At 39.4% G+C, this 13,849-nt stretch overlaps 1 protein-coding gene and 1 long non-coding RNA gene across 10 annotated transcripts in view; one reads left to right on the forward strand and one right to left on the reverse strand.

The window, feature by feature from the left end:
• Window positions 1–11,746, forward strand: part of LOC125964966 (uncharacterized) — a 34,671-nt gene extending 22,925 nt beyond the window's left edge. For 2 of the 3 annotated variants that reach the window (XR_007478327.1, XR_007478330.1), the window contains one exon: window positions 1,612–1,929. This is a non-coding gene — a long non-coding RNA (uncharacterized LOC125964966). Of the gene's footprint in view, window positions 1–1,611; window positions 1,930–11,444 lie in introns of those variants that run through there. The other variant, XR_007478331.1, reaches the window with a different exon arrangement.
• The window catches only part of PTPN4 (protein tyrosine phosphatase non-receptor type 4), a 178,636-nt gene that overhangs the window by 6,197 nt on the left and 158,590 nt on the right, over window positions 1–13,849 (reverse strand). For all 7 annotated transcript variants that reach the window (XM_004276902.4, XM_033400230.2, XM_033400232.2 and 4 more), the window contains exons 19-26: window positions 12,834–12,990; window positions 9,530–9,696; window positions 8,627–8,717; window positions 8,481–8,542; window positions 6,005–6,151; window positions 4,383–4,511; window positions 1,381–1,529; window positions 77–212 (exon numbers count right to left, since the gene is read on the reverse strand). In XM_004276902.4, coding sequence (XP_004276950.1) covers window positions 77–212; window positions 1,381–1,529; window positions 4,383–4,511; window positions 6,005–6,151; window positions 8,481–8,542; window positions 8,627–8,717; window positions 9,530–9,696; window positions 12,834–12,990 — 1,038 coding nt within the window. The remainder of the gene's footprint in view (window positions 1–76; window positions 213–1,380; window positions 1,530–4,382; window positions 4,512–6,004; window positions 6,152–8,480; window positions 8,543–8,626; window positions 8,718–9,529; window positions 9,697–12,833; window positions 12,991–13,849) is intronic.

Consider the following 13,849-nt stretch of genomic DNA (forward strand, 5'->3'; position numbering starts at 1 on the left):
GGTTTGAAATATATACTGATAACAAAAACCATCACGTTGAGAATGCACACTCATACATGAGGCATGTAGTACTTACAGGAGTTTGGATCATCATGGCTCGTTGGTCTCTCATTGTTCTCACAATATCTAGTGGATAAACTGGCTGATTGCATTCAATGAGACACATGGCTGTTTCCATGGTAATAAGAACCCCAGTTCTTCCAATCCCAGCACTAAAAAAGACAAATATGGGGCAAGGTCTGATACAATTCTGTTACACTTCTTGTGCCTTTTGTACTGAATCATATTACAGTAGAAGAACAATTTTGATTTTAATGTTTTATATTAATAAAAGTAGCAAGCCAACTGGAAACTATTTCGGAAACCAAAAAAAAAAAAAAGTCACTTAATACAGATTAAATGGTCTGTAACCACCCCTCCCCCACTGTTAGTTGCAAATATACAAATTTAAAAGTTACACTTCAGTTTGTAAAATCTGAACAAGGTATAGAAGCTTACTGGAGAAAACAGCTTTAAAATACAAAATAAGAGGATTACAATAATAAATCATTAACAAATGTACAGAAGACAACTATTTTACACACTCAAAAATCAATTTTTAAAACCAAATTTAATTTTCATTAAACTTCACCATTGACACAGTTAAGAACAACTTTGTGAAGTACTCTGTGAATGTGGATAAAGTAGCTCTTGGGAACTAAGGATATGAAATAGCCAAACGTGTCCACCATTCCTGCCATTTTGCCTCTCCAATATTTGGTCTACAGTCTGTTTTGATGATTTGAAAGTTTGCTCTTAAAAAGTGCTGGAAAGTTTAAGGATAAAGAGATACCTTAATACATCCTCTGAATAAACCACTTAGATAAGGAGAAAATAACTTCTGGCTCCTAATCTCTGCAAGGCTGTAGCATTGTATCTGGTCCCTTGAGGGCAGAAGGGTTCAGTGTGAAAGGAAGGAGGGTGTGAGCCGCCATTCACCGGGGCTCTTGGAAGTAGTCCCCCCTGAGAGGGTTGGGCAGCGCCACTCCAAGGAGGTGAGATGCTCACCAAACGTCCTAGGAGGGGCCAGAAGCAGGAAATCCAAACCTCAGGATGCAACCTAGCTCCTGCAATGCTGTATTTCATCAAATCTATGAAACCATTAACTTTAGGACATAACTATGAAGAAGACAAACTGCCAAGAATCAGCACAGTATTATTCTTACTTCTTATGATAAAATTTCTGTCAGTCATCTGTTAAAACATACCCTTTGCCTTCTACCTTCAGAGCCTAGCTTCGAGATCTATCAGAGTGACAACCGTAACTGAAGGACGTATTCCCTTTTAAAAATGACACATCTAGTCAGTTACTCAAATCATAATAGACAGAAAATAAAATACCTGCAATGAACAACAATAGGTTCTTCCTTGCCGGCCCTCTTATTTCGTACATGGCAAACAAAATCCAGAAAGTCGCTTGAATCGTCAGGGACCCCATGGTCAGGCCAGGCTATATACTGGATCTGAGTGAGCTGACGACTCTCATTTTTCTATGTATAATGAAAAATTATGCACCTGAGTTAGAAATAATCCTTAAAATATAAACAAATATTCATGTCACTTTAATTTTAGGAGAAAAGCAATGGACTTCCCTGGTGGCGCAGTGGTTAAGAATCCGCCTGCCAATGCAGGGGACACGGGCTCGAGCCCTGGTCTGGGAAGATCCCACATGCCGCGGAGCAACTAAGCGTGTGCGCCACAACTACTGAGCCTGCGCTCTAGAGCCCATGCTCCGCAGCAAGAGAAGCCACTGCAATGAGAAGCCCGTGCACCACAACAAAGTGTAGCCCCTCCTTGTTGCACCTAGAGAAAGCCCGCGCTCAGCAACGAAGACCCAACGCAGCCAAAAATAAATAAATTTTTAAAAAAACAAAAGAAAAGCAAAAGAAAGCACTCTCATTCCCCCCTGCCAAAAAAGTAATGTATAAACTCAATAAAACCCAAAAGTTCAAGGAAAAGGAAAGAAACCATTTTACAGAAACAGCTGTACACATTTAAGTATCAGTAACTTGGATTATTACTCTTCTTACAACTCAATTTCTGTATTTGTAGAGTATTTTTAGGATGATAATCAAGTAAACAGGCAAAAACAGATTAAGATCCCAGAGAAATGTTTAAAAGAAAACTAAAGAATTGTTAGGTGAGCAAAAAGTAAGGTAAAAAAAAAATCTTTTTTTTAAATGAACAAAGTTGGGCTAATACTTATTGATAAGTGCAAGTGAAATTATGGAAATCAGGAAAAATAAAATCTCAAAATAAATGTAGGTTAAACACTGGAGAGCATAAAAACACAAAATCAATCAGGACTTAATTCTTTTTGGGGAGCCAAAAGTTGGTATAATGAAGAAAGTAAGGTACTGAATTTATACATCTTGGCTCAAATGTCAACTTTGCCAGTAAGGATGCTAATTCAGAGCCTTACTTTCTCCAAATGAAAAATGAAATGACATCTACACCTCAGAGGGATAGTCTTATGTTAAAAGGATTCAGTGAGAGGACCTGCAAAGCACCCAGTCACAGCTGTTTGGAATCATATGCTCAATACTTGGTAGCTATAGTCATTCAACACTATGAAATCTGGTTACTATCATTTACATTAGATGGAGCTTCCAGAAAAGAACGTGAAAGTAAGGTAATCAAGAGAGAAGAATTCCCAAAGAGACCTCAGTTTAATTTGATAACTAATTTTTCAGATGAATTGAAGGTATCTAGCACAGATTACCTTTGACTATTATTGTTAACAAAAGAACTTAACGGTACCAATAATCTACAAGAATGAGTAAGGTAAAATCATATTTTATTAAGTTTTGGGGTAGCATTTATCTGTCTATTCATCTATCTACCCATGTATGTATGTACTGATGGTAGCAAGTTAATTTTCCCAATTATAATTGGCTCCAACGTTAGAAACTACTTTGTGTCTTAGCATAGTTCTGAGGTACTCAGCGTTGCAAAGAAAAGCCACTAAAATATATACAACTGCCATGGATAATCTGCCGGTGGAGAACGACGGGATACACATGTCACCTGATGCAACCCTCTACAAGCTCATCTGTCATGTCTATTTAGGAAAGTGAAGAACCAGCTTATTGGCTTGCCTTGTCATACAACCACAAGCTATACAGTGTCCACGCCCAAACCCCAAATTCATTCTCCTATCTCTAGCCCGTAAGATTTTGAAAACGTTACTTTCTTGTAACTTTAGCTTTATCCAGGGCCAGGTTCCTTCAGCACAACATGGCGCTCCTTCCCTTTCTGGTCAGTAAGGCCCTGTCTCACTGGACTCCTGTAATCACCCTCGGGGAAGGGTGCGGTGGCGGCAGCCTGCGTGTGGGACCAGGGGAGACGTGGTCTCGTCTCCAAAGGCTTGGCCGTTGATGCTGTGCTGTCTGCTCTTCTCTAGCATCACTTCTTTCTGCCTTCAGCCCCCAAAGCCCCTACCGCCCCTCTGCCCCAGGTGGCTGGTCCAGGCTCTGGCAGCCCAACAGGACAGGCACGTGCTGCCCTCCACACATCTCCCAGCTGGGTTACTGAGCCGGCGTTTCCTCGTCGGTTTCCACTCTGGCTTTGATCTGGAAGCCACGTGGACTGACCCAGGCAGCAGTAAGAAAAACTAACAATTTGAAAGCTATAATCTGTCTGAGGTCAGAAGGTCCTGCCTACCTACGATCTTTTCCTCCTTAATACTGAGAAGACTGTGAAACTGCTCTCTTCCACTCTTAAAAAAGGGGAATAGGGGGCTTCCCTGGTGGCGCAGTGGTTGAGAGTCCGCCTGCCGATGCAGGGGACACGGGTTCGTGCCCCTGTCCGGGAAGATCCCACATGCCGTGGAGCGGCTGGGCCCGTGAGCCATGGCCACTGAGCCTGCGCGTCCGGAGCCTGTGCTCCGCAACGGGAGAGGCCACAACAGTGAGAGGCCCGCGTACTGCAAAAAAAAAAAAAAAAAAAAAAGGGGGGGGGGGAATAATTTGATAGCTTTCAATTGTTCTTTCCATTTCTACAGATGGACTCCAGTACCTTACTGATAATACGTGGAGGAAACAATCTATAGCCAACACCCCTGGCATAATTTTTATGAATAGGAAGAGTACAATGTTAATAGTAATAAGTATTATTTACTAGACTATTTTTTCACTGATCATTCGTATTTACTTACAGAAATTGGAAATATTATAGTAGGAGAATACATTTCATAAGATTCCGAAGTATCCCAATGAAGCAAATAGTTCAGCAATTTTTTAATATTTCTTAGTAACTAGGACTCAGACTAAAAACATTTTCATCTGTCAAAGCCTCTACCTTAAACAAAACAGCTCTAACCAACAGACCCCCTGCCTTCGTACCTCCTGGTTAAACAGTGTCATCTTCCTGAAGACATATGCAGTGTTTCCTTCTTCTGAGTGGCAGGTGACTTGGTAGCACCCATAGGATGAACTTCCTGTGGGTTCCGGCCAATACTGGTGACACTTAACCTGGTATCAATAGATTTTAGAAATATACATAATTCAGGTTCTCCAATTTTTAAAATGTTTTAATTTTTAAGAACTTTCAAACTTACAGAAAAGTGACAAGAATAATTTAATGAACTCTCATATACCCTTCACCTAGATCTACCAACTAGTATCATTTTTTTCTTTGCCACTTTTTCTCTTTGTAATAATAGTCTGTTTGGATATATTTTGAGACTGCGAATATCCTGTTTACAACAAGCTTCCACCCATTGTTTTACCATTACACTAATTTAGACTTAAGTTAACAATGAGAAAGAATCTTCAACTAAAATGCCAAATGCAATCCATGTATTTTCATAATTAAGATTTTTTTAAAAAAAGGTTTCATGACATACAATTCACATACCATTCAATTTACCCATTTAACATACACTATTCAATTGTTTTTAGTATACTCACAGAGCTGTGTAATCATTACCACAATCACTTTTAGAACATTTTCGTCACCCCCAAAGGAAGATCCACAGCCCTTAGTAATCCCTGTGTGTCCCTCTGGCCCCCTCTCCTCCCTCTAGGCCAGGCCTGGGTGACCACTAATCTACTTTCTGTCCCCTATGGCCTACTTTGGACATCACATATAATAGAAGCATAAGATACGCGGTCTTTGGTGACTGCTTTGTTCACTTTGCACAGTGTTTTCTAGGTTCATCCATGTTGCAGCATGTATTATTTTTTCATAACTTTTTATTGCCAAATAATATTCAACTGTATGAATATACCACATTTTATCTGGTACATCTGGGTTTTCTCCCACTTTGGGGCTATTAAAAATAATGCAGCTGTGAACATTTGTGCACCAGTTTTTGTGTGGACGTGGACTTAATTCTCTCGGGTATTCCTAGGAGTGACACTGCTGAGTTACAGTCCCTCTACGTTTAGCCTCTTAAAGAGCTGACAGGCTGTCTTCCAAGGCAGCTGCACCATTTCACAAACCCACCAGCGGTACAGGAGGTTCCACTGCCGCCACATCATCACCAACACAGGTGATTTTCTGTCATCTTTACTTTGGCCACCCTACTAGATATGACGTAGTAACGCATGGTGGCTTTGATTCGCATTTCCCTGATGACTAATGATGCTGGGCATCTTCTCGTGACCTTGTTGGCCATCTGAATATCTTCTTTGCAGAATCATCTATTCAGATCCTTTGGCCATTTTTAAATGGGGTATTTGTTATTTTATGGTTAAGTTGTATGAATTCTTTATATATTCTAGATACAAATCCCTTATCAAGTATATATTAGTCCATTTAAATAATAATGGCTAACACTTATATCACATTTATTATAACACACTTATTATGTGTCAGTCACGGTTAAGCGCTTATCCATGATGATTTTAATCACGACCCCGTAAGAAAGGACGTTTAGAGGTGACAGAAGAGACCACACGACGTGGCTCTCTTGACTGTGCACGCGATGCAGCCTAGAAAAGCTTTGGGCAGCGTGACTTACTCTGCCATGCTCGGCCTGTGTGGTCAGCATCACAACCGTGGAGCAGCCTTGTTCCCATGCCATCTGCCAGAAGTCTGTACAGGTGTGTGGCAACGGCCCTTGGCAAGCGATGTACTGATTTATTATTCTAGAGGAAGGAATTTCCATCTAAAAGGACACAAAAACAAAATCGTTTGCATTATTACTTTTTACTAGGATCAAACACACGAAAATCATCTACTGAATGATAACTGAATACAACTAATCTCAATAAATTGCAAAGTGAGTAAAACAAATCTTTATCAACAATTTATTTTATTTGCAGCAGAAATTTCTTGGCAATGTGCAGTAGTTATACATATTTATCTTTCAATCAGTGGAAACAGGAATTTAAATATTTTCCAAAGCGCTCTTATGGTTTTTTTAAGCGCAGCTTTACAGAGAATCCTGTTTCAGAGGCAGAGAATTGATATAGAAATAAAAAATGTTTGCCTGTACATAGAAAACAAACTTATGGTTACCAAAGGGAAAAGGCAGGGGATAAATTAGGAGTCTGGGATCAACATATACACACTATATAAAATACATAAAAAACCAAGGACCTACTGTATAGCACAGAGAACTATATTCGATATCTTGTAATAAATTATAATGGAAAAGAAAAAAAACTGTCTCTAACCAGCTTATTAGTAAATTTTGTGAGAAGCAAAAATTCTGCCATTGGCTTTAGTTGAGATTTTTCATATTATATATGTGTATATATGTATAATGTGACGTATAAATATTATGTAATATGCACATAATTATATATATAATATATGTAACATGAAAAGATTGGAAAAATATTTTAAGTTCATTATTTTCAGAAAGTAAGACTGTAAGTATTTGGGGAAGATGAACCATCATCTTATTATATTTTTAAGACTGAATTAAAAAAAAGAAAAGGTGACGTGTACATGGCAACTGGAAGGATACCAAAGGGTGAGGAAAGATGTCTCCTTCCCATCCCAGCCTCCAGTTTACACTCAGGAGGGCAATCCTTTTTCCTAGCTCCTATCATGTCCTTTTGAAGATATACTACACACGACACACAAATGTACACGTAAAACTACTTTCCTTTTTTGCTGTAAAATATAAATGGTAGCATATAATGTTGTTCTGCATCTTGTTTCCCTTTTTTCTACTTTACCTTTAAAATCATGTCAGATTAGTACATAAAATTTCATACTGTGTAATGGCTCTACTGTATAAACGTACCGTAAATTCATATAACATTTAAGTTGTGGCCAATTTATCTGCTATCATAACCAAGGCTACACTGAATAATTTGTAGACCTAACATTTTTGCACACAGGAAGAAATATATTTGTATAGGCAACAGGAAGAAATGAGAACGCTGGATCAAAGTGCATGTGCATTTAAAAATATTTTTAAATTAATTAATTAATTTTATTTTTGGCTGCATTGGGTCTTTGTTGCTGCACACGGGCTTTCTTTAGTCACGGCAGGCGGGAGCTACTCTTTGTTGCAGTGCGCGGGCTTCTCATTGCAGTGGCTTCTCTTGTTGCGGAGCACAGGCTCTAGAGCACAGGCTCAGTAGTTGTGGCGCACGGGCTTAGTTGTTCCGCAGCATGTGGGATCTTCCCAGACCAGGGCTCGAACCCGTGTTCCCTGCCTTGGCAGGCAGATTCTTAACCACTGCACCACCAGGGAAGCTCTGCATTTAAAATTTTAACAGACGGCTCCAAATGGCTCTCCAAAGAGGTCGTCCCTATTTATACTTCCACCAAGAATGTATGAGGAAAGCTTGTTCCTCAGTAAACTCCTTAATAATCCACAATCCTTTCTCCACATTCTGAAACTCGCAATGTTCTGAAGCGTAAGTTTGTCTCTCTCTCTTTTTTTTGGTATACCTAACCTAACCTTGACTTATTTCGTAACAGTATCCGACCTGAACCTGTTTATAGTCTATCAGTCCTATTTCGTGGGAATATCCATAGTTTGTTTGCTGTTGAATATCAACATATTGATTATAGGGTAACATCCCATAGCCTGCTGGGGACATTACTTATTACAGTATATGCACCGAATAACCTTTCAAAAATCCTCCGAATTCTGAATCCCAAAGCATATTTGACCCCAAGGTTTCAGGTAAAGGCTGTAGACGTGTATAGGGTATTATCAAACTTTTTGATATTTCAATCTAATAGGTGAAAAATGGTAGTAATTCCTTGCAGTTTTGACATGTACTTTTCTTTATGTAAATTAAGTTGAGCATATTATTCATTTAAGTGTTTGTTTCTGTTATTTTTCTTTGTTTCTGTTATTTTTCTAAGTGTTATAACAGTATAATAGTTTTGCTTAAAAAAAAAGTCCTTATCAGAGGTACATACTAAAAGAGCTGATTGTCATTATCATGGATTCTGGAATAAATCTCAAAGTTTAGAGTGGTCCCTCTTATTCCAAATGACAAAGGCATAATTAAAAAAAAACTTACATTTATATAATTTGCATTGATATAGTCTTCTTTACCCTTTAAAATGACCCGTGTAGCATCATCTGAAAAAATTTAAAAGAAAGAATGTTTTAATAAAGTTATGTTAAGAAGATTAAACATAACATACAGAGAGGGTAGATACTCACAAGGCGAAATATCTCTGTATCTATTTTTGGAAATGTTCTGAGGTAATTTGGCACAAGACATTGTCATTCCAGGTTTTTTCCGATATAGTTGCTAAAAAAAAAAAAAAAAAAAAAAAAAGAACGTGTCCAGAAAGCCATCAAGAGTTTGTTTTGTTTTTGTTTTCCAGACTTCTATGCTATCAAGAAACAGGTATTTTTCCTTGGAATACCACATCTATACAATGATGTACCTTAGGTTTAGTAAGGTATTGAACCAGATTTGCAAAGCTGAATTTTGCAAAATCTCTGACATGAACTATATATATTTTGAAAAATAGTAAAACAAGTAAAAACAATTTTCCTTACAGCAAAAGTACCTGAAGTTTTAAATAGCACATCTGTAGGAAACACCTAGCTTTCATTTACTTTAGAGATATTTAAAAGAAAAATTGACGTGCCCTAAATATTTTATAGTCACCTACCCTCAACATATACTTCAGAGCAACAAATATTAATGATAGCTAACTACCCTGACAAAAATTAGAGAAGGATTAAATATGAGGTAGGTACATATTTTTATGTACAAGGTACAAAAATTATTTTCCTTTAACTCAGTATTTTTACATCTATAATAGTCTATCTGCAACCTTTCATTAAAACAGCTATTTAATTACAGAGAAAATGTAGCTTGATGACATACCTATAAAATCTCCTTATCCCTCCGTTTTAAACAGATATCTATTAATGAAACCATAGCTAGTATTTTGGAAGCAACTTCTTAAAACTTTGCATTTTAGAATTCTTTTTATATCAAGTATTTTTCAGAATAATATTTTAGTTTATAAATTTTAACTGACAGTAGATTAGGCAGTTAAGAAGCCGTGAAAATACAGGCAAACACCTTTCCCACACAACGTTACTTACATCAAACTGTGTCAGCACTGTCCCAGTGATGAGCCCCGCAGCCAGCTGGACCATCGACTCTCGCAGGGAATGGCCATCCTGATGGATGCTATCTAGCGGGGCTTTCTCAGGAATGTACTGGAAGTCCGGCTCATTCTCTAGCTTTTCTTCCACTACATCATACACAGCTACAAAACCAAAACCCAAATCAAAAAAGCCTCATGGAAACCTTAATGAGTTGGCAAAAGGAATTTACCAGATATTATTTAATTTTGTGTCAGGAAAAATATTCATTTATTCCTAACTCATCAGATCTGAGTTTGGGGCCACTGTGTATGGGTTGAGAGTGGCTGTGGAGTAGAAGAAGTACCTCTGGGGAAAAGAAGGTTCTTGGCCATATTACTGAAAACGTCTGTAACTTGAAGAGACAGTAGGAAAAAGAGGAAGGCCAAGAAGCAGCTCTGACCGGATCTTTAATTTGTGGACCTGGGACAAGAGCAGCAATAGAGGCCTATACACACCATAGGTCTAGACGTGAAAAGCTACACATAAGCGGAACAGAATACTAAACAAAATACTTTCTATTCTCATTCCTTGATGTATCTACCAAACAACTTAAGAGGTCAGATTTCAAAGGAGAATTCTAGGCCAGAATGCATGGTTGTGGCAGTGAGGGGAGCCACCCCTAGACTGTGACCCTTAGGCCACCCTCAGCTCCACTCTTCAACGTGGGGGCCTATAAGCACACCCTGAACCTCACAGCCCACACGGAAGCCCATTCTACACCCCTTTGGAAATTGCTTCCTCTGCGCTACCCTGTTGGCCTATATCATGTGATCAACCCTTGGGAGAACGGATCTGGGAAAAATGGCCACAGAGGCCCAGGAATGGGCTCAGAGTTATTTGGTCAGAGAACTGAGGGTTGAAAAAGGTGGTCTAAAAGGACGGGGAGGTCACAGACGCTGTGACCTTGGTCCCACAAAATCCTGACCCCCATGGGAAAAGGCAAAGCTGAAGCAGAAAAGAGCCCCTTAAGGATGGAGTCAAGCTTCTGGCCTTGTTTAAGAAGTATTGTTCCTGCTCAAATACATATGTACTTTTGAGAAGAAGAGATTTCTGAAATGAAGAATGTAAAGACAAAAAGATGGAAATGCAATTTGTCTAAGAAGAAATAAGATTTAAAGGGGAAAACACCAGGAAAAACAAGCTACGTTTTGGCAAACATAATTTAAAATTTTGATTATACAGTATTTTTTAAAAAATAGACATGACAAACCGACACTGAAAATGAATCCTGGTCTAGATTTTGTTTGATAATAAAGCAATATTAGAAAGATCGTTGCCAAAAAATGTAGGCCCTAGGTGGGTTCCTCTCCTAATTTAAAGTATAAATGGAGTGATTTGGAATTGCAAAAAGGCCATGCCTCTTCCATTATATAGACTTTTCTTCATATTCTGCTTCTGTACTAGTCATGAATTTGTGAGCAGATAACTGAAATGTCTTGGTGCCTAAATGTCCTCAACTATAAAATGGGGATAATTTATCATTGGATGGCTGTAAAGGTTAAATGAGAATATATAAAAGAGCTCAGGTCTATGGAAAGCATTTAAAAACTATTAGCTAATATTATTATTAAGTTCTTTAGGATCTGTTATCAAGAGAAAACAGAAAAAAACAAATTGAGAGATGATTCTTAGTATGACGTTTAAGTTGTTTTATGTGACGGAAAATGCCTAAAAATGAATCACCTAAATAACAGATCTAAATAAATGAGTTCCTTTAAAAGTCAAAATAGAATGTTCTGTTGAAGTCCTCTGAATTTTCCTAGGAAGCCAATTCTAAACCATGAACGCAGAAAAACACAAAGTACAGGCAAAACTCGTTTTATTGTGTTTCTCAGATATCTAACTATGGTATTTTTTTTTTTTTAAACAGATTGAAGGTTTATGGCAACCTGTGTTGAGCAAGTCTACTGGTGCTATTTTTCCAACAGCATTTGCTTACTTCGTGTCTCTGTGTCATACTTTTGTAATTCCCGCGATCTCAAACTTTTTCATTATTATTGTATCTGTTATAGTGCTCTATGATCAATGATCTTTGACTTACTATTGCAAAAAAGATTATGACTCCCTGAAGGCTCCGATGATGGTTAACAATTCTTAGCAATAAAGTATTTTTAAATTAAGGTATGGATATTGGTTTTTTTAGACAATGTGATTTATTGCACACTTAACAGACTACAGTATAGTGTAAACGTAACTTTTATATGAACTGGGAAACCAAAAAAGTCATGTGACTCGCTTTACTGCGGTGTTTTCTTTATTGCAGTATTTTCTTTATTGCGGTAGTCTGGAACCGAACCTGCAATATCTCCAAGGTCTGCCTGCAGAGAAGGTAAAATGAAAATGTCTGTTTGTACCCAAGAGGCAAAATGGGTACATGGGGAGGATCGGTAGAGTTCTAATCACATTCTACTTCTCTATGGTATGTAACTGGTGATGTGGCCCTAACCAATAGTCACTCTTGTGGCTAAAACTGTGATTAACATAACTGTTGGGAACAAAACTAGAAGAGCGTGTCTCCTGCCAGGAGGAGGTATGGCATTTACGAATGCTTCTCAGAGGGGACTGGTGAGCGCTGTGGGACCCACAGCAGTGCCATTATGATGAGCACAGGCTGAGGGCCTGGGACCGTGAGCCTGGAGGGAAGGCACAGTTTCTGTGAAAACCCTTCTCGGGACACTGCTGAGGCTGAGCTTACTCCGCACCACATTTATTCTGCACAAAGTGAGAGAATTAGGAACACTGTCCAAAAGGGCAATGGATGGCTTCAGGAGCCCCTGAGCACTCCATGTGGCAGCATATTCGTGAGATTGTCGTAGAAACCGAACTCTAGCTTGTTGCAGGGCTTTCTGCACGTGGAACAGCAAGTATACGTGAGGAAGGACCCAGGACTCCTCAAGCACCTGGGGGCAAGGGAGGCAATCTCAGCCACGGCGGTCAGGACAGAACTTGCCGAGGCTGACATCTGAGCAGAGACCCGAGCGAAGTGAGGGTATACGTTCCACGAACATCGGGAGGAGTGCCTCGGGCAGAAGGGCCATCGGGAAGGCCAGCACAGATGACTGGAGAGGGAGCAAGGCCGGGGGTGGGCAAGGTGGCCAAGAATCTGCATTTTACTCCACATGTGAACGGAAGCCGCTGTGCCTTGAGCAAGAGACTGACATGACATGACCTGTGTTTTAAGAAGCCCGCTCCGGCCGCTGTGTCTAGGCATAAACATGAAGGAATTATAAGAACATCCAGTGCGACCCAGAGCACTCACCATTGGGTCGAACTAGAAGGACGAGCTCCCCAGGATGCGTCTCGCAGCTCGCTCTGATGAGCAGGACCACCTGGTCGTGCGTGTGCCCCGCAACGTCCCGACCGTTGATCAGCACCACTTGGTCCCCTTCGTTCAGTCGGGGGACACACAGGTCGGCCTGTAATGGGATGAGAATAAGGTCTCCGATTTGCACCCGGCTTTCTGGAAGTAAGGCACAGGAACTTACGTTTATAGACGCCGCAGCAGAACTAAAACCACATGTAGAAGTCTTCTTCGCTCATCCATTAAGAAAGCAGAAGTAGGAATCTCACTTTCCCACAGACACTCCTTTTTTCCTTCTTCATTAATACCTTTTCCCCTAATGCCCTATTATATACCTAGATATACAGAGAAGACTAACATTCTCAAGGTGCACAGATCAAGGCAGCCCTCACTTTGCACTGTCCAGATACATAGAAATTTCAGTCACCACAGCTGAGTTAAATAACACCAGTCTCCTAACACGGTTCAAACTTCAGTAACTGTGATAAATTAATTATGAATAACTGCATAAAGTACAAAATTCGCCGCTAGCCCATGTCAGTCCAAAAATCACTATGTAAATCATAAATATGCACCATGATCAGTGAGCAATCACATCCCTTCTTTCAAAGGCTACTGGTGACTTGGCGTTGGGCATTGGTTATTCAGTTCATGTAGAGACAGCAAAGCGGGTACTTGTCTCTGTCTCCCAGTGATAAACCCACGTAAAAATGGATAATTTAAAGAGCGAGCTAGCCAAAAAGTTAAAAGTATAGCAAAGAAACAAAAAGGGACGGTGCTGGAAGTGAAATTCAAATTGAACATAAACTGAGTTATAGAAGAAATAGTTGACTATGGAAATATTGACACTTCTGCTGTTTGAGAGACCCCAGATACGGAGGGGAAGGAATTTAGAGAAGGTGAATTTATCAACATAAATGATGAAAGTGGCTGCAACAAGAAGGATGAAGATGTCTGAGGAAGTGATGCTGGCG

The sequence above is a fragment of the Orcinus orca genome, chromosome 7 (genome assembly GCF_937001465.1).
Source record: "Orcinus orca chromosome 7, mOrcOrc1.1, whole genome shotgun sequence".
NCBI classification, from domain to species: domain Eukaryota; kingdom Metazoa; phylum Chordata; class Mammalia; order Artiodactyla; family Delphinidae; genus Orcinus; species Orcinus orca.